We start from the raw sequence: 26,213 nt of genomic DNA on the forward strand, positions 1-26,213 counted from the left end.
TAATAAACCGTATCTCAAAAAACAAACTGCAAAGCTGGGCACCGGAGGCTCACACCTGTAATTCTAGCTACTCAGGAGGCTGAGATCTGAGGATTGCGGTTCAAAGCCAGCCCGGACAGGAAAGTCCATGTGACTCTTATCTCCAATAAACCACTAGAAAACCGGAAGTGGCACTGTGGCCCAAGCGGTAAAGCGCTCACCTTGAGCTGAAGAGCTCAGGGACAGCGCCCAAGCCCAGAGTTCAAGCCCCATGACCAACAAAAAACAAAAACAAAAACAAACTACAAATGGTGGCTCAAATGGTAGAGTACTTGAGACCCAAGGTTCAGTCTCTAGTACAGACAAAGGAAAAAATTGGTGATGCAATTCATATCACACTTTGCTAAAAGATAGTGAGTGACACCATTATCCTTTATATTGTATGTCTTCAGAATTTAGACAAAAATTTACAAATGTATGATAAGTTTCTTAAATTTCCTCCAGTAATATACATTTCAATACTTAATTATATTTCTGTCATTGTTACAAATAAATTACTATTATTTACAGAACAAAACAACCCATAAATGACTTTAGGAATATTTTCATATTTACATCACTTTCAGATGTGTTTAATTTTATCTTTTACTACTTTTGAGTTTTTAATCCATGTTTTTCTTCTTTTTACACCTTTCGCAGGTTCGAAAATTTGTCGCCAAAGACAGTGCAGGGCTCCGTATTAGGAGCCACCCTTCCCTTCAGAGTGAGCAGATAGGCATAGTGAAAGTGAATGGAACTATCACTTTTATTGATGAGGTAATTTACAATGAAACATTCAATATTATATTTTGGAGAGAATTTTTTTGCCTTATTTGCACATTAATACTGGTTTATAAGTTTCCTAATAGATTATGTTTTAAGTATTTTTTTTGGAAATTGCTTTGTAGATTCTGTTCATTGAGTTTCAAACATTTTGCTTTTTTTCTTTTATTACAAATGAAGCAAAATTATACTTTGAACATGAAAAGTACTCAGCTAAATACTGTAGTTATTACTTATATTCACTGAAACTGGACATAGTTGTCTTTTATAAACGTATTTTTTTATATTACTTCAACTTTACATAGGCTACAGCAGAATTTTATAGTAACACAACCAAATAACTTTTGAAAATCAGATCTAAATTTAGGATAAGGAAAGTTTAAGCTATTTGTCAGATATTATTTTCTTGTGCTTTTAATTCTTAAGAAGAATTGTTTCTACAGTTGCACCGCATGAATTACATTGCTTTTGCATATCTTCCTTCCTTCTTCTTTAGAAAGAAATTCTCTCAAACTTATTCTTCTGCAAAACTGGATACTTGATCTTTCCCCACTGTTTGCCTGCTTTACCACCTCTCATTCCTCTCTAGTCCCATGGGAGTTACAGGAGGGCATGGCTTGTTTTTGTTGCTTCTTTCCAACAGATCCATAATGATGATGGTGTGTGGCTGAGACTGAATGATGAAACGATAAAGAAGTATGTTCCTAATATGAATGGTTATACTGAAGCCTGGTGCCTCTCTTTTAATCAACACCTTGGCAAGAGCCTTCTGGTCCCTGTTGACGTAAGTAAAAGGTGGTTTTTTAAATCATGGCACTCTTTTGTCATTAAAGAGCTTTCTTTAATTAAGGCTTTTCAGTTCTGAGGTAACCTACTACCAACTAACTTACATTTTAAGTGCTTGGATTGTTAAGGGCTTTGGTATAACAAGAATGGAATTTGACAGTGTCAAGGCCTTTAATGCGTATTTTGTTCATCACTAACAAGAAGCAGTAAATTATAACTAAGCTGTTAGGCACCAGCAGTTCCCACCTGTTATGCAAGCTATTGAGGAGGCTGAGATCTGGAAGATCACAGCTTGAGGCTAGATCAGACAGAAAAGTTCATTAGACTCTATTCAGATAACCAGCAAAAAATCAGGGCTAGAGCTGTAGCAGGTGTTACAGCACCATCCCTAGATTCAAAACCTTAGTACTACAAAGCCAAACAAGCAGAAAAACCCTACTGAATTTTTGTCGAAGAGGTAGGAAGTAAAAGTGCATGATCATTTTTCCCCTATTCACCCTAATGCTTGGAATGATTTCCAAGCTAAAATTTATGAAATGAGAATTACTATGCATTCAGAAACGAGTGAATGTTTGTATGTTATTTTGGTATTATGCAATTCTCTGTGTTATGTCTTAAGTTTGAATTGTTTCTGTCTTGGCCTATAATACTATTATATTATTATAAGATGCTTTTTTATACTTGTAGTGTTTTATAGTATCTAAGTTAATTATAGAGATAATTTGTTCAATATCTTTTATAAATGCAACTTATAAAATTACTGTATTATGAAATATGGTAGTAATCACACTTTTAAAATAATTTTACAAAAAGTGTGATTTCTGTTTTTTAATTTTAAAATCTGTATTATCTTTCAGTAGTTGGAGAAAAGAGTCATTAGCATTCAACAAATCGGTTTATGAATACAATCTTGATCGATGTCACCCCTCTCATCATTTACCCCATCCCTCCCAAACTTACCCCTTCTTTACTCTCTAATGTATGTGTTACTGATGACATTTTTAGTGACTTGACAGACACTTACTTTTAAAAACTCAGTATTAAAATGGCCAAATTTTTAAGAAACCAAATTGAAACATTAGTTCCTCATATCACACTGTTCTATGTATTTGTATTTGTTTCCTTCCTAATAGTCCGAAATAATACTTTTGAAAGCAACAGTTATATAAAATGTTTCTTGGCAGAGTATTATTTTGTGTATTTGTTATAATGTCACATTGGACATATATATCCACCACTTCTTTACTAAAGTTAAAATGTATGACAGCTGTCATTGAAATATTAAATTTTAAATAAATCTTAAATTTTCTTAGATTTGTATATATGGTTAAAAGAAACAAAATAATTTTACCCTCAGGAAAGGAAGCTTAGTTCCTGAAAGGAAATAGCAATTCTGTATCATCCAAGGCAGCTAAATTGGCCTCAGATAGTTAGAAACCATATTCTATCAGAATATTGAGATATTATAACCACAGTTGTGAGATAGCTGTCTTAAATGAGATGAAAATTTACCACAGGTAAAGCAAGAGAATAAACAAAAGTAGAGCAAAAAATACTATGTAAACAATTTGATTTCAATTTTGGAATATTTTTCATAGGTGGAATAAGCCATACAAATACTTGTTAGCAGGTTTTTCTTGGAATATGAATGAAAAGGTTAACTTACAAAAAATGTATTTGTAAGTCGGGTGCTGGTGGCTCACACCTGTCATCCTAGCTACTCAGGAAGCTGAGATCTGAGGATCACTGTTCTGAGCCAGCCTCTGTGAGACTCTCCTCTCCAATTAACCACTCAAAAAACCAGAAGTGGAGCTTTGACTCAAAGTGGTGGAGCCCTAGCCTTGAGCAAAGGAGCTCAGGGACAGCATGCTCAGGCCCTGTGTTCAAGCCCCACAATTGACCCCCCCCAAAAAAATATTCCTTTTGGTATTTTTTTAGTCTTTATGTTGAGAGGTGCTGTATGGTGGTGCTGTATGTAATGCACCTAAACTATATATTGAGAAACTGTCTCAATATACATAGCTTCCTACCTGCCTACCTACCTACACACATACCACACACATACATATATACACACACGTACATATATATGTATATATGTTGAGCAATTATGTTTTTGAATGTAAATACTTCTTTAGTGCCTAGAATCAATTTGTGGCCTTAAATTTTTCTACTTCATTTTTTCAGTGACTTAAAAGATACTAATAGGAAAATAACAAATTAAAGATGTACATAAGGTGACTGGAAAAAGAAGAGATAGAATTAAGGGCACATTTGGAAAAGCTCTTTCTATAAGGGAAGAAGGATGTGTATGGAAGTAGATAAACTGGGGAGGAAGAGATAGGGAAACAGTTTAAGAAGACCATGATTTGCTTAAAATGTAAAAAAGAAATCCATTAGTTAAGAATGAGATGCTTGTCATACACTGACTTTAATATATTGAGGAATGTTCCATGGATTCCTAGTTTCTCCAGAGAGATGTTGTATCTTGTCAAATGCTTTTTCTGAAGTTATTGAGATGATCATGTGGTTCTTATCCTTGCTCTTGTTGATGTGATCAGTTACATTGACTGATTTGCACATATTGAACCAGCTTTGCATCCCTGAAATGAATCCTGTTTGGTCATAGTGTATGACTTTTTTTGATGAATTGTTGGTCGATTGGCCAGAATTTTTTTGAGAAGTTTTTCATTGATGTTCATCAAAGAAATGGGTCTATAGTTCTCTCTCTTTGATGAGTCTCTATGTGGTTTTGGGATGAGGGTTATGCTGGCTTCATAGAAAGAGTTTGGTAATGAACTTTCACATCCAATTTCATTGAAGAGTTGAAGGGAGTATTGGTGTGAATTCTACTCAGCTGTTAATCCATCTGGTCCTGGGATTTTCTTGGATGGGAGGTATCTTGTTTCTATTTCAATGCTTGATATGGATCTGTTTAGTTGGTTTAAATCTTCTTGGTTTAGTTTGGGTGTATCAATATTTGCTAAAATTCTTCCATTTCTTCCAGATTCTCAAATTTGTTAGCATAAAGGTTTGAGAGGTATCCCCTTATAAAATGTTTTGAATCTTGGTTGTTTCTGTGGTGATCTTTCTAGTCTCATCTCTGCTTTTGTTTATTTGGGGTGTGTTCTCTTCTTTTTTTGGTAAGATTTGCTAAGGGTCTGTCAATTTTGTTAATTTTTTCCAAGAACTAACTCTTAGTTTTGTTGATTCTATTTTTTGGACTCTCATTCATTTAATTCTGATATAATTTTAATTGTTTTTGTCTACTTGACTGGGGTTTGTCTTCTTGCTCTTTTTCAAGGAGCTTCAGATACATCATTAAATTATTGGTTTGAGATTTCTCCAATTTGTAGGATGGAGGAACTCAGAGCTATAAATTTTCCTCTGAGTATTGCTTTTGCTGTGTCCCAGAGGAGCTGGTAATTTGTATGTTCATTTTTGTTAAATATCATGAACATTTGAAATTCCATTCTGATCTCTTCCTTGACCCACTGGTGGTTCAACAGTATGTTGTTCAGTCTCCATGTGTTACAAAATTTTCTTTGATGGCTTTGGTGTTGAGTTCTAATTATATTCCTTTGTGGTCTAAGAGAATGCAGGGAATAAATTCAATCTTTCTGAATCTGGACAGGTTTGTTTTGTGATATAAAATGTGGTCTATTTTGGAGAATGTTCCATGTGTGCTGAGAAGAATGTGTATTCTGAAGCTGCTGGGTAAAATATTCTGTAGATGTGTGTTAAGTCTAGTTGGTCTATGCAGTTGTTTTTAGATCTGAGGTTTCTCTGTTGAGTTTTTCCCTAGTTGATCTATCCAGTGGGGATAGTGATGTGTTAAAGTCAACAATCAATGTCTTTCAATCTTTGTGTGATTTTAGGGAAAGTAGTGTTTCTTGGATAAATTTGGGTGCTCTGGTATTTGGTGAATAGATGTTTAGAATTGTTATATCCTCCTATAAGAGAGATTCCGTTATTAGTATGTAATGTTCTTATTTATCTCTTCTTCCTAAATTTAATTTGAAGTCTATTTTATTGGATATTAGGATTGCAACTCCTTACCTGTTTATGGAGGGGGGGCGTCATTTGCTTGTTAGATTTTGTTCCAGCCTTTCACTTTCAGAATATGTTTGTGTTTGTGAGGAAGGTGTGTTTCTTGAAGGTAGCAGATAGAAGGATCTTCCTTGCCATACACACCCGGCTCTGTATTCTATAATAATAGTATAGTCATTGATTTATTAATTGATCATTCAACAACTAATTTACTTAACCCTCTGTGTGTGTGTGTGTGTGTATATGTGTGTGTGTGCGCGCGCGTGTGCCAGTACTGTGGCATGAAGTGTGTGTGTGTGGTTGTGTGTGCCAGTATTGCAACTTGAACTCAGGGCCTTGCACTCTCACTTGGCATTTTTGCTCAGGCTAGCACTCTTTCACTTGACTCAAGCCTCCAATGATTGTTTTTTGGTGATTAATTGGAAATGAGTCTCTCGGATTTGTGTGCCTGGAGTGGCTTTGAACCTCAGTCTTCAGATCTCAGTCTCCTTGGTAGCTAGGATTATAGGTATATGCTACCAATTCAACTCCTTTGTGAGAGGGTAAGTTTGGGGTGGAGGGATAGAGGAAAGAATTCAGAATAAATACAAGATACATATCTTGCTTTGAGGCTACTCACTCTGTAATGTAGCAGGCAAACTTTGCTCAGATATTTAAGTTGAATTCAGGTAAGTTTTGGAATAGCCTAATTTAAGATATGAATTAGAAGTAGACTTCAAAAGTTGGCAATGAAAACACGAAGAAATTAATTAATTACAGAAAGTTAAATGTCCAAAGTGATATAGCCTTGTTATGTTTGGAACCTGATGAATAATTGATATAGGGTGAGGCAAAGCATTAATGGAGGAAAATTAGATTTCTTTCTTTTTCCTTAGAGACACTGAGTGCGGATATAGAAAAGGCTTCTTTTTCCAACTTCTCCCATTATATACTTTGTTTTGCTGAATTTGCTGAATTTTTTGTATTTATATTTTCTCTTATTTCTGTTTTTAAGCCCCTATGGGCAAGAATTATTTAAGAATCACTTATGGCTCATTTTTTCCCCCAAAATGTTAACTGTTACACATTATACATAGTAATCATGCAACATTTGTTAATATCTAATGTAGTTTTTTTGTAATTCAGTATGATCATGCTGCTTATATAAAAATCATATATTGTTTTAAACTTCTAATTAAACAATATGAATAGTTAAGCATTAATGATTGAGTCAGAATGGATACCAGGATATATTAGATGGATGGATGAATGGATGGGCGGGGCGGACAGACAGGCAAGTAAATCTGTCTGTAAAAGCATAACTGAAATGTTGATTTCAAATTAAAAATCTAATGATTTGAAGTCTAGCAGAATTTTTCATACAGTTTGGGAAATAAAAGTAAAAAGAGAGAGAATAGTACACATGATATAATAGGCATTTGCCTGCCAAAATCAAGAAGTTAATTTTGTTCTGAAATTGTTTATTTTTATAATGCATTATGAGTGTGCAAAACTTATATGCTAGTTCATTTGGTAGTTTGTCAAAAATGACAAATGTCTGCTAAAAGGAGTAGAGTGGATGAGAAAGTTTTTTATCAGTGGAAGTTGGTGATACTCCAAGATGTCCTATTTTCTGAATAAGCGTTCCTCATCAGAATTCTTGCAGAAACACCTGGGATATCCCAATATCTCTATTCAGTATATAAATCCATTCAAATTTAGGCTAATAGGTGTTTACATATAGAAAGTATGCTAATATTCCAAACTGGGAGGCATTAGGGATTTAAAGTAGAAATGTAGGAAAAATATAATTTTGTAATCACCATGGATAATTGGTAAAATTAACAAGTGTTCCTTCCATTTTATAGTCAGTCATTCTGTTATAATACCTAATCATTCTTGGCAGTGCAGGATTTATGTACCTCAAGTTTTGTGGCTTGTTTTGTTAGGTTTCTGTGTGTTAGTGTATATTGCATACATATGCGAAGTCTATGTTCTAATCTTAGTAATGGCAAATCTTTGCTTAATACAGCAGTAATAAGTGTGCTTATCATGGCTACAACCTGCTTCTTTTTGTTCTTTAATGTTTTAGTTTCTTAAATAGAATGAGATTAAGAGGCAGTTAAAATAGCATTGAAATAATGAATATGTGCTATATTTAATATTCATGAATTGTCTTCTCTACTTCAAAATTGAGAAGGTTTAACTCTGTCATTATCAGTCATAGTGAAAGAAGTTTTTTGTTGTTTTGCATGTGCATTTGGCAAATTTGATCATGGATTTTCTCTCTGATGATGATTAACCTATTTCATGTCTTCTTTGCCTAAGTATCAACTTAGAGTTACAGTTTGATGCTTATTAATTTAGTTAGGTCTATGCTTTTATACTTATGCTTTAATTTTCCACTTTTCTTGATAGAACTTTTCAAACTAAAAAGATTAAAGAATAGCCTGATACAAAGTAATACATGTGCATTTGTATGTTCATGTGTGTATAAATACCTTTCAATAGAGCTATATCAATGAAATCATACAAAATGAAGGCTCACTTATATAATTCAATAGTAAGAAACTGACACTTTGGAGAAATTTTTTTTGCATGTTCATATTAGACTAAAACCTTTGGGAAATTCCCAAAGAAAACTACTTAATTATTTTATTTTTGAACTCCACCTTTTATGTGGTGAATTTTTTTTTTTTTACTTTATAGATTGAAGTAAATCTTACAGTAAACTAGTGTGATTATATTTACAGTTGCAAAAACTGAAGGGAAATATGTCAAATTTGAATTACATCTAATTAAAAGACAAAATTGAATCAATTATTATCATGCTTAGAATTTACATTAGTTTCTTATATCATTGTACACGTTATTGACTCAATAGACATGTTTGTGCAGTTAATTCAAAGATTTTCAGTCAGTTGCCATACTCATTCTTTTTATTTTCTGTGCCAATATTGGATCTTGACCTCAGGATGTGGGCTTGAATTCAGGGCTGGGGTGCTGTTCCTTAGCTTTTTTATTCAGTTGGGACTCCACCACTTGATCCACAGCTCCATTCTGGCTTTTTGGTGTTTAATTGGAGATAAGAGTCTCATAGACTCTCCTTCCTGGGCTGGCTTCAAACCACGATCCTCAGAGCTCAGCCTCTGAATAGCTAGGATTAGAGGAGTGAGCCTCTGGTGGTAAATTCTTATACAGAAACTCCTTTTTTCTCTTTTATTGTTTTATATTTCTGAACTGTATGTATATGGATGTACATACACACATGCACATACATATACATTAGGAAAATAACTAGAAAATAGTAAATATATTCTCATTGTCTCAAATGATTCATAATTCATTCATTACTTGTGATGTTTCTTTGTTGAAATCTTAGATGATGACAGCTTTATTAACATTTTGAGTGTCTCCTTTTTAGACCAGTGAAAACAACAATTTATAGTAGCACTTATATAAGCAGTGAAAGTATGCAATTGTTTCTCACAAGATTTTGATTTGGGGTGGGCCAGATAAATGTACCTTGATAGAATGATATATCTATTTAAAATCTGTATCACTTAAGTTGTCATGAAGTCACTTTATATCCTGGGTGTGTGGAGATACACATCTGTAATAGCCCCCAAGAAGCTGAGATAAGAAGGACTGTGAGTTTGAAAGCAGCCTGGGATAAACAGTCAGACCATTGTAGAAAAACACAAGAATACACCATGTGAACAATTTTCCTTTTTTATTTTGTGTAACTGTGTTTGTTGTTCTCTCAAAAAATAGTACGGAGTTTCAGTATAGAGATTCTGAATGCCAGTAATCTCCAGATTTTTAGATATAAAAATATAGACCTGTCTTTTGATATGAAGATTCAGATTATGTCTTTCTTTATACTTATCAATTTATAGAAGTGAGTAAAATTGAAAAATGACTTAGATTTTTTTATTTTTACTTTCTTAATATTTATACTTTTAAAAAGTGACAATTACTTCAAATGAACTGCATCCATGATAATGGTTTCATTTTCTATATAATCTGCCTTGTTCAAATCTTCTTTTATAAAACAGCAGACTGTCTTAAAATCAATCTATCTAGACAAATCAGTTTTTACTTAAGGAGTTTTAAGGTTTCCTTTTTCCATTGATAGTATTACAGCAAAGTCTGGCTCTTGAGTTTAGTAAATGGCATGACACACTATATCCATGGAGAGCTTTTGATGGAAGTTATTTTTCAGAACTTCTTTGGTGTATGGTTTACTCAGGTGGCTTCAGTTTCACATCTGTATTGGTGCTCGAGTACAGAATAATATTGTGACTATAAATGCATCTTCTGCAGATTATATCCTGTTCCCTTTCTTTGTTGATATTTTTCTTTTTTAAACTTTGTCGCTCAGAATATCTTTAATGCTAGCCAAGGAGTCAGGGATTTGGACGTATTTTCATGGACTTCCAAAGCTTTTTTCCCCCAGGTGAGTTAACTATAAGGAGAAGTCATACATTAAACATGTATTTCAGCATGTACAACACATTTTAAGTTATGTCATTGAAGGTTTTGGTTAGGGTTAATAGAAATTTCTTACAGAAAAATCTATATGAAATTCAATAGTTGAGTTTATTACCAAATAATACATTATTAGTTTATGTGGAACTTACATATGACTTTTCAATTGCTGTATTTAGGTTTTTACTAACTTCTGCAACAGTTACATCAGGGTTTTACCTTTTCAGGGCTAATTGATTGAGGTGATAATATAATCTTACAGCTCTTCTGTTTTTCCATACTCTTCCCTTTCACATCGCCCCTTTGAATATTCATTTGAGAGTGGGATGGGAATAGACAAAAAAAATACTTGCATTCAACAATTTTATATACTGGTACTTGAGCCTCATAATTGTGTATTGAATAAAGTATTTTATGATTGCTTGAGAATAATAACACAACTCTATGTTTTTGTCCATTTGTGTACTATTTAATATAACTATTAGATAAATTTTATTTGCTATTAACATATTTATGTTTAAAATATTAACTATTTTAATAAAAGCTGACATATATTGGCTTTCAGTAAATAGTTATACTAATTATTAGTTTTGCCAAGACTTACTCAGACTATTAACCTGAATGAACAAATTTGGAATTACTAAATTAAAAGTAAATGCTACAGGAATATCAGCAAATAACCTTAAAATAGTTTTTCTGCTGAATTTATGCATATTTACTGTTATTTTAATGTGGTCATATAATTTAAAAAATAGTTTATGAAATAGGACAAAATTGCCTCTTGTAACTATGAAATGGCATTATATATTTAATGAAATCGATCAGTTACTAATAAGATATTTTAAGTGTTTACAGTGAAAATCTTGTGCGCATGGGAGCACTATATAAAGTTTAGATCTTATACTCAGTTTATACTGTGAGTGTTCATAATTATTAGAAATACATATCTTCAGTTTCTTTTTATTTGAAAATGATGATCCTTTTTTAAGAATAAAACTAGTAATAAAATTTTATCTTGCATAATACTTTCCATTTTTGTTGAGTTTATAACATTATTAAATATTACTATTAACCTAATTGTGTATGAGTATCTTATTATTGTTGTCTCTTGCTCTACTTAAATATAATTGAGTCAGTATTTCTGTATTTACAAGTTCATTTTTGAATTTGCTTTAATGGAGTTAATAGCAACGGAAGAATCCCATTATGAAACTGTTTCTTAAATTTATTTGGGAAGAGAAAATATGTCTCGATTAATATTCTATTACATTATGAAACAATATATGACAACAATCAGGTTGAGCAGAAAATGTGGAGCAAGTTCTCTTTGATATTCAAACCACTTTTCACTAGTATAAATAGAAGTGCATTTTATTTATTCACAATACATCCATGCTAATCTTTCTTCTCTGCTAAAAATATAACCTTTTTCTGTTATTGGCTTGACTATATCACTTCATAATAATAGTACAACAAATTTTGAAATGCATTTTCATTTGTAGAATATTAAAAAAGCATTGATAAAAATCTTGTAAGTATTGTTCTTTAATTCATAACTAGCGAATAGTGAGATGTGGCTGTATTTATGCAGTTGTTATCTCTAATTATAGATAAGTGTATTTTCTCTACTTACAATTATTAGAGTGTAAAGAAATTGTTAATTACACTTACATATAATAATGTTTCAGCATTAATTCAAAATTATTTGATTGTGGTTGGCATAATTATTTTTATCCTTTTTTTGTGTACCAGTACTGGGGCTTAAGCTCAGGGCATTAGCTCATTTTGCTCAAAGGTGGTGCTCTACCACTTAAGCTACAGCTCCACTTTGGGCTTTTTAATGGTTAAGATAAGAATCTCATAGACTTTCCTGACTGGCTGGCTTTGAACCATGATCCTTAGGTCTCAGCCTCCTGATTAGCTAGGATTATAGGAATAAGCACAGTGTTCAGCTATTCTTTTAAATATATTACATATTTAATACATATTCTTTTTAAATTATATTAAAAGTTAAAAGGAAAATCAAGGAGTATATTACTATATTTCTCAAATTATAAAAGACAAAAGCCAGTTGTTCAGTTATTAGTGTACAATATTTCTCCTATCTTTTTTTCAAATTTGTTTTAAATATCATTAGATATTTTAAAAACTGAATTCATTAATAGTAGTATAATGTTTATTGTTAGACATATGTTCTCATTTTTAATTGACAATATTATACACTTGCTATAAAAGCTATTATTAATTAGGAGAAGTTGAAAGTGAGAATAGATTGTATTTTGTTCATTTTTCTTTTCCTATTCAAACTTTCAGGAACCTAAAACTAATACTGATGACTTTTTCAAAGACATAAACTCCTGCTGCCCACAGGAAGCATCAATGCAAGAACAGGAGATGCCATTCTTGCGAGGAGGGCCAGGGATGTACAAGGTAGTGAAGACGGGACCTTCAGGTCACAACATCAGAAGCTGCCCTAACCTTAGAGGTATCCCAATTGGAATGTTAGTTCTGGGAAACAAAGTCAAAGCAGTGGGAGAGGTATGGATTCTTGTAGCTTCATGACTTTTAAGATATTCATTTCAACTACTTTCATTTATGATTCAACCATTCATCTCTTTTCAGGTGTTTAAGTGTTGATGTTCTTGATCTTTACTTGTATTTGAAATACTAACAATTTTTCTTTGCTTTTTTTCTGACAATTTTATTCTTATAATTATTCTGTGGATATTTTATTTATATTAACAAATAGTTTGTAGTGTGTATATAAATGTTCAGTATTTGCATATATCTTGTGAGTACAAATGTACTATACTGATTTGGGTTAATAGAACTTAAGATATTTTACATGAATTGGTTTGGAGGTGTGATAAGATAAAAAAGGTTTCATTTCTTTGTTCACATTCACAGGTCTCACTGAAGTCCTGAGCAAATAAAATTATTCTTTAGACCACTGTGGCATTTGCCTCAGCTGATAAGCTTGAAGATGTAGTGTGTCATGCTATTTCTCAGGGTCAGGGTCATTTTCAATTTGCTGTATAGCTGCTATCAACCTAAATAATAACAAGTATGGTGTGTTAAGGTATTTTAGATGCAAAAACATAAAAAAAATTAGCCAGGTATGCTGGGAACCACTTAAAATTAGAGATTATTTTTGTTCTTTAAAAAGTATTATTTTAATTGAAGTAGTATTTTAAAGAGCTTTCTATTAATTTTGTTTTACCTCAGGCTGTGGTCTTAATTTCAGAAACTTAATTTCACAATAAAAATGTATTGAAATGATTATGCTGTTCAAAAACACTTAAGCTTTTTACTGGCTTTCAGCCTGAGTACAGGAAAGAATCAAGCCAATCAATCATGCTTTTTGTTATGTACCAGGTAACCAATTCTGAAGGTACATGGGTGCAGCTGGATAAGAACAGCATGGTAGAGTTCTGTGAGAGTGATGAAGGAGAGGCATGGTCCTTAGCTAGAGACAGAGGCGGAAACCAGTACCTCCGACATGAAGATGGCAAGTTGGCTTACATTTGTGATTTTTTTTAATTAACCTTTGAAATACACAAATATGTTTATTACATTAAAGAAAGGTTTGAAAATCTCGAAATGATCAAAATTGGCTTGTAAAATACATGAGTACTAAGTGAATGCCTATGAAAGAAAAAAATTGAAACATGGGGCTCCATCTTTGTTAAAAATCCTTTTGCTTTATTAATAGGAATTTGTATATCTCATTCTTCTTTATAAGTCCAAGACTTTCTACCCTTTCTACCAAGAACTGGAAATTGTTTTCAGACCACAATTCTCATTACTTATCCCAGACAAATTAACCCGATTGAAATTATCTAGGGAATGAATGTTCATAGCATCTTTTGGGGGTTCCCTACTCTGTTGTTTGATTTTTTTTTCCTTTTATTTATTTTTTTATTGAGAGACCAGGACTTGAACTTGGTACCTAACGCTTTGCTTACTGGCTGGTGTTTACTGATTGAGCCACACTTTCAACCCCTGTTGTTAGATTTTTAACCTTCTTGCTTTTTGTCCTCCACTCCTTTTTTCAAAGTTTAGACAATGTAATCACTTTTGTAAAGCTGTAATTAATCTTCACAATACCAAAAATATCCTGAGTTTCCAAAAAGGTGTAACTGTTAGAAAAAAGATAATATTGAATAATTTTATTTTTTAATATGCAGATTGTGAGTCTGGTTTGGCCAGGTATAAGGTTTTTTCTAATTAAAAATATTCTGTGGGTGAAAATATTTTTTGTACTAGATAATTAGAAATGTTGAAGATACTTGTTTCTACTTGAGTACATATTTACAAAACTCTTAATATATATATATATATATATATTATTTATTTATTTATTTTTGTCAGTCTTAGGGCTTGAACTTAAGTCTTAGGCACTGTCACTGAGGCTTTTTCTTTCAAATCTAGTGCTCTACCACTTTGACCCACAGTGCCATTTCTGGGTTTCTGGTGGTTGATTGAAGATAAGAGTTTCACCAACTTTACTACCTGGGCCGGCTTCAAACCATGATCCTCAGATCTCAGCCTCCTGAGTAGCTAGGATTATAGGTGTGAGCCAACAGTGCCGGGCTTACAAAACTATTTTGATTTCTACTTTATTGGGTATTTAACTTTAGTTTTGTGACATGCTCTTGTATACATTTAGTTATAATTTGCTTATCCATAAATATTAGTATATGTTTAATAATGTTTCCTGCTACAATGAAAGTAAATTGGTTATTTAAGAACATCTTATGTGTTCTGTCATTGTTACATATATGTCATATGCTTTGTCAGTATTACATATATGTCAGATGCTCTGTCAATATTACATATATGTCTTAGGCTCTGTCTGTGTTAAGCTGACCCAACTGGGAAATAGACTTAAATCAGAGTCAAATATGAGTTTTTTTTTAAATCTAACTATCATAAAATCTTTCTTAAAAATTTCTCCCTGATATGAGTAGGGAAAAGTACCACATAAGAGAGTAACGTTATAGTTGTTGCTTTTATTCTAGAACAAGTTCTTCTCGATCAAAATTCTCAAACTCCTCCGCCAAGCCCCTTCTCAGTTCAAGCCTTTAACAAAGGGGCAACTTGCAGTGCCCAAGGATTTGATTATGGACTTGGAAATAATAAAGGTAGGTGTTTGAAAATGAGGCTTTCCCCTATCTAATTTTAGTAATTTTTTGTTACGTCTTCATCCATTATTTTTCTTGCCTGCCAATTCATAAAAAATTAAAATTTGTCCTTAGATAACTAATGATTGAAATATTTACAAAGTGTTGTTTTTCATAGTAATTTGTGTCTTGTTTTTTTGTTTTGTTTGCCCAGTTTTATGATTGAAATATTTACAAAGTGTTGTTTTTCATAGTAATTTGTGTCTTTTGTTTTGTTTTGTTTGCCCAGTTTTAGTTTAACTTTATGGGAGATCTTGTTTAGATTTTTTTCTGTTGTAAAAATATTCACTTTGAATTTATATTCTAAAGATTCAATATCACTCTAGTAAGATAACTTTTATCATGAAACTGTTTTTAGGAAAGTAATTAGTGAGCAACAAAGAACTTCCTTAAAGTATACATTTAAAATCACAATGTTAGCTTTAAATATATAACATACGAGCTTCAGTATATGTGGTTTTAAGTTTCTAAATTGACTATCTTAATTAGAATTACATGAAATGGTGTTTGAATTTAGTATGTATCATGAAACTAGAAAGTTTTAAAAGTAAAACAAAAGTGCTAAGCCATTTGAGTATTAGATATAGAGATAGATTGATAGCTAGATAGATATTTTAATAGAAGAGACAAGTATCACAGAGTTGAAATAATCAATTTGGAATAATTTGTATACATTTTTACCCAAAACTGAATTTCTGAGTAAACTTTACTATATCTAGTTCTTTCTTATGTATCTAATCCTGGTAATAAATTTTTTGAGTAGAGAGATAAAGTAGCCCACATGAAAATAATTTGACTTTACAAGTTTTTTTTAAGTAATTAAAAAGATTTGACTTTAGCAAACAAATACAGTGTTCTTCTACCGGACTTGCAGAGCAGTTATAAAATGAATAATGGGAGGTGGTGCTATGGCTTAAGTGGAAGAGTGTTTGTCTTGAGCTGAAGAGCTGAGGAACAGTGCCCAGGCCCAGAGTTCAAGCCCATGACTAGAAAAACAAAAAAAAAAGAATAATGAAAATAATTTAAAATTACATCAATGTTTGATTTTCAAATGAAACCACTTTATATCAGATATTCTCATGACTTTCTACAAGTTCTTTTTTATGAAGGAAACTTAGTTACAGGTTTTATTTGGCTCTCTTGTTTTCCTCCTATCACAGGCAATGGTATTACCTGCTTGCTCTTCTCTGAGTTCTGTTTACTTAACCTCAAAGGCTTGGTGTTTCCTTTATTACCTTCTCACTAGTATTATCTACTCTTAAGCCAAATTCTCATGTTTACTTACTGCTACAGTACTGTAATAATCTGTTTTAGAGCCATGTTTTATTCAGATTGTATGCTTTCAGTTGCTAAAGTGTCATAGTCATTATATTGATTTCTATCACTGTACATCAATATTTAAAATACAGTTCACCAAAACCTAAATAAAGTTAAGCAACTGGTAAGAATGACAGAACTTGCTCAAAACACTTGTTATTTATCAGAAATAACAAGTATTTTTAATTTGCTTTTGTGAAGACTGTTCAAAAATAGCACATACTTCATAATCCCAACTAGACTCTTTTTTTATCTGTAAAATACTTTCTGTAATTTGTAGCATTTATTTATTAAAAATGAGTTCATTTGTAGTTACATCCATAGTTCTTTCCTTATAAATCTGTCCCTTGTTCGTGTTTCAGTTAAAATTTTCACCTGTTAAATTATTCTATTTAGAAATTCTATTTAGAAAGATTTTCTAGTTTCTGCATCAATAGTCTGGATGTGGGACTTTTCCTTTGCAGCATCATTGAAACTATTCTGACAAATCAGAATAAATCATGTAGTTTCATAATATTTCATTCATGTCTTTCATATGTAATTATACATAAACATGGTAGAGTTCATATTTGGAGCATTATTTAAAGTTGGTAGCTCAGATTCATTTTTATATTATAGAAGCTACATATTTTTATATAACCTGTCAAAGCAAAAGCGTTCATGATTTTAAAAATTACTTTGGTAATAGCATTTTTTTTTTTTTTTTGGTTTGTGTGCTGGTCCTGGGGCTTGAACTTAGTGACTGGGCACTGTCCCTGAGCTTTTGTGCTCAAGAGTAGCACTTAATACAGCTCCACTTCTGGCTTGTCACTGGTTCTTAGAGATAAGAGTCTCATGAACTTAACTGCCTGGACTGACCTCAAACTGTGATCCTCAGCCTCCTGAGTGGCTAGGAGTATAGGCATAAGCCACCAATTCCATGCTGATAATAGCAATTTTACAAAAGAAATGACTGATTTATAACTAATGGAGATATATTGGTAAGTTAGAAATATATACTTTATACCCATCCGTTCTCTATTGTAAAGAAATCTAAATTACCTTATGATTATTTTTACATGTATTTTTCTTCAGATAAGTATTATCTATATTTGACATCATTTATATCACTTACATTTTCATTGTATAGGTACACTGTCCAAATAACTTAAAGGAATCTATATTATCTTTATTTACTCTTTGTCCTCTCTGAAATAATGGGGAATGTTGCATGTGATTTTAAGTATTTTGGTAGTTAGAGTACTATATAAGATTTGGTGGAATGCTTCCACCTAAAAAATAAATAAATAAAAGCTAAATTAAACAGTGGGCAAAAGTTGTTCCCTAATTTAAGAACTTTGATCCCCAGCTTCCTTATTTTTCTGAATTGGCATAGTTTCATTTAGCATGTAATTTCTGAGTGTCATAAGCACCATTTACATTGTCATTTTGGATGTTAATGAATAACAAGTTGTAGTTTTGACTGTTTTGCCCACTACAGGTGACCAACTGAGTGCCATATTGAATTCCATTCAGTCACGACCCAATCTCCCAGCTCCTTCCATCTTTGATCAAGCTGCAAAGCCTCCCTCTTCCCTAGTCCACAGCCCATTTGTGTTTGGACAGCCCCTTTCCTTCCAGCAGCCTCAGCTTCAGAGTAAGTCTGCCAGCCTTACTTGCCTCATCAAGCATTTCTGAAGCTTTCTTCTGAGTTGTTTATCTAATTAATCATCAACTCATCTGACTGGTTTTATTTAATTAGGATGTTTTCCGTCCCATATTTTTGAAGTATTTAAGCTATTCAGAGCTAAGAAGTTCTGTAGCTAAGACATTTACTTTTAACCACACATTTTATAAGTATAGTTATTAAAATGTGACTGACTTCTTTTTGTATTCTAATATGCATTATAAGACATGTGAAGAAAAGCATTTTTTATTTCAAATTTTCTTTTGTATATGCATGTCTATGCTAATCCTCAGTTTTAGGGATAATACTCGTTGTATTTTTGTTACTTTAATATATGTCCTGAAAGAATACACCATTTCACTATACCAGTAGGCTAAAGACAGAATGTACTTGTTTGGGCAAGTTTGTTTCTTCTAAGCAAATTTTATATCTATGAACTATATAACAATTTAAGTTCCCAAATTTTCTTAAATTTTCATTTCCTCCCTTCTTTGTATCTTGTTATTTTTAATACTTTATAGTGGTTTTATGATTCAAGATTCTATTTTCTAAGATTGCTCTAGCCCTTTATCCATCATAGGAATTCACATTGGTTTGGAAAGTAGGCCCAAACAATTACATTGAACCGAGTGTCTTTTCTTTTAACAATTTCCTAAATCTCACATAAGTATCTTAGTGCTCCTACCAGTATGACAATAATATTGTCTTTTCCACATTCAGGACTCATGTCATCCATGTAAAGTCATTGATTGAATGAGATAATTTTTTTCAAAGGCTTAGCTTATATGTTTATTATTTGGATTTAAATGAATGACTCTTTGCTTAAAGTACATTGCTACCAAGGCCTATATTATCTTTTCTACAAAAAGACTTTGGTAGTTTTTATTACAGTTAAAAAAGAATGTTAGCAGAGTTTGTTTTCAACAGCAGTTAGCAAACTCTGATATTCGTTATTAAATTATATATTTAAGGTAAACTATAAACAAGAGTATAAAAATTTCTGAATTGATAATATACAGTAGGCATGTTTAATGCAGTTTGGGCATTTAATTGATAGCCATTTCTAGCTTATCATGTCTACCAATGTGTACTATTCATTTCAGTGTTTTTCTTTTTTCCTAGAAGCCTTGAGCTTTTTAGGTCCTACCATTTGAGCCATGCCCCAAGCTCTTTTTGCTTTAACTATTTTTCAGATAAGTCTTATATTTCTCCTACTACCTATGCCTCTCATTTAGCTAGAATTACAGGCATTGCCTACCAACCCTGGCCTCCTTCAATGTCTCTTAAGAATTTCAAGGAAGCAGACTAGTGTCACTTATGAAAATTTCTTTCATTATTTTAGAATGAAAGAAAAGTGAAGATTTGCAGTGAATTTTAATGGTAAAAGGAAAGCCATCACAATCAATAAGACTGAAAATTCCTAATAGAAAATTCAAATTAATTTACCCTCAAATTTCATTTTTAAATATAATGGTCCTTATAATGATGTTGTATAACAAACTAGGGATTGAGCTTTGTGGTAGAGCACTTGTTTAGGATGTATGAGGCCCTGGATCCCATCCCTAACACCATTAAATAAATAAATAAATAAATAAATGCACACATACATATATACATAAAATAAATCTCTCAGCAGAAGATAACAAAACTAAACAATAAGAACCTTTGTGGTTCTATCTAATGGATATTTTTATTTTAAGTCTTAAAAAAACAAAACTTAAATTTACCAAATCTAACAAAATATTTCAAAAAATATATAGATTATAATAAGTTTAGATTTATCCAAATTAATGATGTTGTGTCAATTTAATTTTGTGCATATCTGCTACAAATGTGATTAATTTCATCATCTTGGAGCAATTTGTAATTGTGGCCTTGATAGGTATAAATTACCAATTTTATGAATCATTACTTTTCTATATTCTAACCATGGAAAATATTCAGCTCTTTTTCAAAGCTACATTCTTATCAGCAGAATCATTTGACTTCTAAATTTGAGAATAATGATAAATATTTTAGCATAATGTTAAAATTGTAGGATCAGATAGTTTCAATGTTTTGCAAATGATTGAGAATTGTATTTTTTCATGTTAGGAAAGGTCAAGATGGCAGGGTTCTCATTGTTAGAACTCCTTGAATAACGTATTCTTCCTCGAACTTCATTGTCATGCATCCCACCTGCATGTAGAGGATGATTTAGGCATACTCAACTTCTTTGTACTAATTAATTGCCACCATATTTATTAAAACTGTGTTTATATTTAGTCACCACTAAAGACTATATATAAACACTTTAATATATCCTCATTTGAGAACATATCTGTGTTGTCCATTTTACAGGAAAAGAGGCTATGGCTTAGAGATCATAAATGATTTACCTTAGAAACATACAGTATCTGAACTTTTGTTCACTGCAAAGGGCATGTTTTAAATATTCAGCCCTAATTAGATAAATAAGGTGAAGTCTCTTCTTTAGTATATTTTTTTACATTTTCTGTTTGTAATTAGTTCTAACGTGTAGAGTATTAGCCTTGGTTAAACAGATTATCTTTTTTATAATTTAATTTTTAAAAAATAACAGTTTGAAAGGGAAAAATTACAGCATTTCTAAATAAATGATATACTTTAAGTCACACAAATTCTAAGGAGATGCATATAAACCTATCCACATTTTAACTCTGGTATATCTTTGAGCATTGTTTACAGTAACATCCTGGAATTTTGGGTTTTTTTTTCCTGTGGTTTTTTTTTTTTTTAATTATCCACTGTAAATTAGCAAAATTAGCTGTCTAGTTTATAGAATTGGTAAGCACTGTTTTATGTTTTAAAAAGATAACTAAAAATATTATGAAAAAGGTCCTAGAGAAAGATGTTAGTGGAAGGGTAGAGAGAGAGAATTTGAGTAACATAAACTAGGGAAAACATCAAAAATAAGTATAGAGAGTTGGGCTCTGGTGGCTCACTCCTGTAATCCTAGGTACTCAGGAGGCTGAGATCTGAGGATCATGGTTCAAAGCTAGCAGGAAAGTCTGTGAGATTCTTGTCTCCAGGTAACAAACAGAAAACTGGAAGTAGAGCAGTGGCTCAGAGTGGTAGAGCACTAGCCTTGAGCAAAAGAGCTCAGGGATAGGGCAGCATCCTCAGTTCAAGCCCACAACCACAGGGGAGGTGGGGAGTGTAGAGGACCAACTGTAAAAATATTTATGTAGTTACATACACAGGACATGCTAAGCACAGTTGTAAGGCCAGAATCTTACTGCTTAGCTTTAGCAGTATTTGTCTTTAAACCCAACTTCTCATTATTGTTAGATTGTCTTTCTTCCTCTTCTAGGTTTAAGAAAAATCTACACCATCAATAGCTACTATAACACATGATGGCAAAATCAATCTATACTGTTAAAAGACCTAATATCCCATCTAGCTCTCTATTGGAGATGAGAGATTTCTTGATTTCTTGCCCAGTGTTAGCTGACAAGTATAAGACTTGAATATGAGAGTCTTCTAAGTGACTTAGTGGGTTTTTTTGTTTGTTTGTTTTATATCTCAGATAACCTTACATAGTAAGAAGTGGGGAACACAAGGGCTCAATTCATTCAAACTATTTTATGCATTCAGCCCTTAAAGTAATTCACAATATCACAGGCTATTCTGATCATCTGTACTTCTTAGTGTTTGTTAGTCACTAAAGAAACAAAATTCCTTTCATACCTACCCCAGGAAGTAATATAAAAAAAAATTAAAAATGAATAGAACAAACAATCCCTCTACTTCAACCTTATTTTTCCTTATTTTAAAGCAGTAAACTGACACTTACTGTTTTCTTCTTTCTCCAGATACTACTTTTTGAGTATCTTATCCTAAAAGTACTTTTGCTTGTGGTTTATTTTAGCTGTCTCTGTGCTAAGCATTGTCCTAAGGATGTCACTTCTGGAAGCATGACATGGTTATGGTTAATATTAATCCCCTGTGATCAAAGTATCTGATTTTTCTGATGTGTATTTGCTACTTTTTTCACCTAATAAATAGCAGTCTGTGAAAAGCAGCATGCTTATTTTATGTTTTAATTTCTGAATATATCTCCAGTTCTCTAAGGTTGTTACTTAAAGAATACCTATCTTTTCTTGGAATTTTTGGTAATCACTTTTTCTAAGGTCTTAAGTCTGTACCCATTAAATTATATTCACAATTTTTCATCTGAACTATCACAGTTTGATATATTTTCCCCTCATGTTACATCCTTTAAATGTCTATGGATTTACTATCTATTTAGAAGTATACTTTAACTATGTTTTATCCAAGTACAGTTATGTTTAGAAGTCATTTAAAGAAACATTATGATTGGAAGATAATATTACATCCCTTTTTCCATCCTCTTTTCTATATTCAGATCATATGGATTAATGTCATAGTCTACTAAAAATGTTGTTTCTATTTTATCCTTAAATGGGATTTTTTCCCCTTAAGTCTTATAGGATAATAATTTTGTGTAAGTGAATTCTAATTCCTATTTCATCTCTGTCACTGGAATACCTGGTAGAATAACCTGAAGGATGAAAAACTTATTTTGGCTCATGATTAAATGGGTTTAGTCCATCATATCAAGGTGTAGTGAACCAGACCTATTCATACCATGTTGGCTTTAGAACAAAGAGGTTACAAGGACTAGGGCAGTATATAGCTTCCTAAGAACATACCCTCAGTGACCTACTCCTTCCTACTATTCTAATTCACCATTTCCTCATAATGCCCTCATGTGAATCAATCAATGGATTAACCATTCTTTAGGTTCATGCCCTTAGAAGTGAATGGTCTGGAAAAATCCACACAGAAATTCAAGAAGTGTGCGTTACTAATCTAGGTGCTTCTCAATCCAATCATGTTGACAAGATTAACTATCATATATCTTGCTCTCCTTTCCCCATGCAATTACATATTTTTCTTAATAATTTCAACATAAAAATCTGAATGAATTGATTTAACACTGGTATTTCTAAATCTAAATCTGTCTACATAGCTGCCACAGTAAGGTTATGTAAATTTTTTTATTGTGAAAATACCGTACAGAGGGGTTACAATTACATGAGCAAGATAATGAGTACATTTCTTATCAAGCATTGTTGCCTCCTTGTTTCCTCTTACCATCCCTTCCCATCTCCACTGGCTCCTCCCCCCCTCTTATGTAATTTTTTTTACCACTTTAGATTCCCAGTCACAAGATGATGATAGTCCCTTGATTTCTTCTGGATTAAAGTTGTAGAAATAAAGTCAGCAGGGTCTTGAAATTCACAAGGTCAACACGGTATTGTGTCTGTTAAAGAAAAATGAGAGAGCTCTCCCTATTGAAGTATATCCTTTGCACCTATATATATATATATATATTTTTTTTTTTTTTTTCCTGGCCCTGGGTCTTAAACTCAGGGTCTGGGTGCTGTCCCTGAGACTGTTTGTGCTCAAAACTAGTGCTCTACCATTTGAGCACTTCCAGCTTTTTATGAGAAGTTTATAGAAATGAGTCTCACAGACTTTCCTTCCTGGGCTGGCTTCGAACCCCTGTAAAAGTATCTCGGCCTCCTGAGTATCTAGGATTACAGGTGTGAGCCACCTGCACCTGGCTCCTCTATAGTATTTTTTTTTTTTCAGGTAAGAGGTAGGTTTATTCATCGTTCTGGCTGGCACCAGGCCATCTTGGCCCTCCACACGGCTGGGAAAGGCCTGGGAAAGACCTGGGAAAAGAGAGCTGGGAAAGAGAGAGCTGGGAAAGAGAGAGAGCTGGGAAAGAACGAGAGCTGGGAAAGAAAGAGCGTCTGGGCCTGGGCTAGGCCTTATCTAGGGTATGGGTGGAGAAAGGTGTGGCCACATCAAATCCAGATGTGACCTCAGCAGATGCAGATGTGACCTCTTCCAGGTGTCCCAGTTGCCTAGGTAATGCAGGTACTGGGTGGAGACTTTGCTGCAAGGAGGGTAGGGTAGGGTGGGGTCTGCTCGCCATCCTGGAGCAGACCTTACATTCCAGCCTTTTAATAATCATGAAATAGAGCACAGATTCTCTCTGGCTACTTCCTGCTGACAAGGGGCGTTGACATTAGGGGTAAAAAGGCGGGAATTTGGTCCCCTCCCAGAGAAGGCATCAAGCAGCAGCTGTCCCTTGGTGGCGTGAGTCCTTAGATGAAGTCTGGAGAAGACTCATGAGGCATTGAGGGGCTGAAAAATACTAGAGAGCAAATAAATGGCAAGAGGAAGGACTTGGGGCTGAAAAATGTTGGTAGAAATGTCCCTAGCTACTTCTGACATCTGGTGACTAAGTACAGAAGAAGTCAGGTAGCAAAGGCAAGAATATAAATTCCTGTCCAGTTAATAGGTAGACAGGTAGCCGGGCGCTGGTGGCTCACGCCTGTAATCCTAGCTACTCAGGAGGCTGAGATCTGAGGATCGCGGTTCAAAGCCAGCCCGGGCAGGAGAGACCGTGAGACTCCTATCTCCAATAAACCACCAGAAAACCGGAAGTGGCGCTGTAGCTCAAGTGGTAGAGCGCTGGCCTTGAGCTGAAGAGCTGAGGGACAGCGCCCAGGCCCAGAGTTCAAGCCCCACAACCGACAAAATAAATAAATAAATAAATAAAAATTAAAAAAAATAGGTAGACAGGTATGGATACTAGATGGACAGGCTTCTTCTATTGACTTCCGACTCTGGTTAATTTTGAAAGGGCAGGCACAAAGTAGCTGATGTGGCATCATCTCCTCTTACTCCTCTCCATGTTCCCTTGTTCCCCAGACTGGCTGAGTCTAGGTGCTTGTTGCTGGAATGGCTTGTCCCAGTTGGTATTCAAGGAGGATTGAATTCAAAGCCTGGGCACTGTTCCTGAGCACTTCTGCTCAAGGCCAGCACTGAACCACTTTGAGTTATAGTACCACTTGCAGTGTTTGCTGGTTTGAGATAAGAGTCTTGAGCCATGCTTCCAGCCTGGCTCTTTGCAGGTTAGTTGGGAGATGGAGTTTTAGGGATTTTTCAGCCCGGGCTGGCTTTGAGCTGCAATCTTTGCCACAAAAGCCCTTTATTATTTCCAAGTAAAGCAACAAGGAGATCAAATAGAATAGAGCTTACCTGGTCCTTATCAAGAACTGACCAACAAATATTCTGCAGTGACAAAACTTGTTAGATGTGATGAGAATTTTAGCACAGATAGGCCCAGAATTTTAGAACCACATAGTAGTAGATACACAACACAAAACAAAAAAGGCAAAACTCAAAACCTAAAATTTTGACAACAATGTTTAGACATCTTTGCTAACAAAGCACATCACATGGTTGGGCCTCAGTTACCAGGGCCTGTGAAAAGAACAACTTGATAGCAAGGCACCTTAGAATAGGTGGATGGAGTGGTAAGCTTGGGGAAAGTTAAGGGTCAGATGGGGCCAAACCTTTAACCCACCATGTGGCCAAGATGGCAAACTCAAGATGGCAAATTTCTGAAAGAATGCAAAGAAACCCTGAACAAATAGATCAAGCCTACATTGGCTAGCCTTTGAGAAGGAACCTAGAGGGGGGTCCCTGGGACCCAGCCTGCATTGCACTCTTCAGGGCACAAGCCAAAAATGTTGTAGAAAAGAGAAAGGGAGAGAGGGAAAGTTGGACATGAATGGCAAAGAAAGCAAAGAGAGCATGAAAGTAAACAGACTTCTGACCACTTACCATTGCAGTGGTGAAAACTGTCTACATCTGAGAATGGCATAAAATGAGGCGCTCTGCCTTTCCAGGGAGTGCAGGAGGCATTTCAAAGGGGTTTCACGGCTCAGGCGTGACTCACAGCACCCCATTAATGAGTAGGAGAGTCAGTCTGGTGAGTGAAGGAGAGCTGACCAGGCAGAAGCGGCGTCCTGACTTCCCCCAGAGCCCTCTAGAGAGAAATGGCCAAGCCCCCAAAACCAAGCGTCCTCGGCTTC

At 33.7% G+C, this 26,213-nt stretch overlaps 1 protein-coding gene across 14 annotated transcripts in view; it reads left to right on the forward strand.

Annotated features, from left to right (window-relative positions):
- The window catches only part of Mycbp2 (MYC binding protein 2), a 242,592-nt gene that overhangs the window by 148,584 nt on the left and 67,795 nt on the right, over window positions 1-26,213 (forward strand). For 5 of the 14 annotated variants that reach the window (XM_070002776.1, XM_070002777.1, XM_070002783.1 and 2 more), the window contains 7 exons: window positions 679-795; window positions 1,445-1,585; window positions 10,001-10,075; window positions 12,421-12,645; window positions 13,483-13,615; window positions 15,129-15,251; window positions 18,064-18,243. In XM_070002776.1, the coding sequence (XP_069858877.1) occupies window positions 679-795; window positions 1,445-1,585; window positions 10,001-10,075; window positions 12,421-12,645; window positions 13,483-13,615; window positions 15,129-15,251; window positions 18,064-18,243 (994 nt within the window). The remainder of the gene's footprint in view (window positions 1-678; window positions 796-1,444; window positions 1,586-10,000; window positions 10,076-12,420; window positions 12,646-13,482; window positions 13,616-15,128; window positions 15,252-18,063; window positions 18,244-26,213) is intronic. The other 9 variants (XM_070002780.1, XM_070002785.1, XM_070002790.1 and 6 more) reach the window with 7 other exon arrangements.

The sequence above is a fragment of the Dipodomys merriami genome, unplaced genomic scaffold (genome assembly GCF_024711535.1).
Source record: "Dipodomys merriami isolate MVZ:Mamm:240054 unplaced genomic scaffold, mDipMer1.0.p SCAF_6, whole genome shotgun sequence".
NCBI classification, from domain to species: domain Eukaryota; kingdom Metazoa; phylum Chordata; class Mammalia; order Rodentia; family Heteromyidae; genus Dipodomys; species Dipodomys merriami.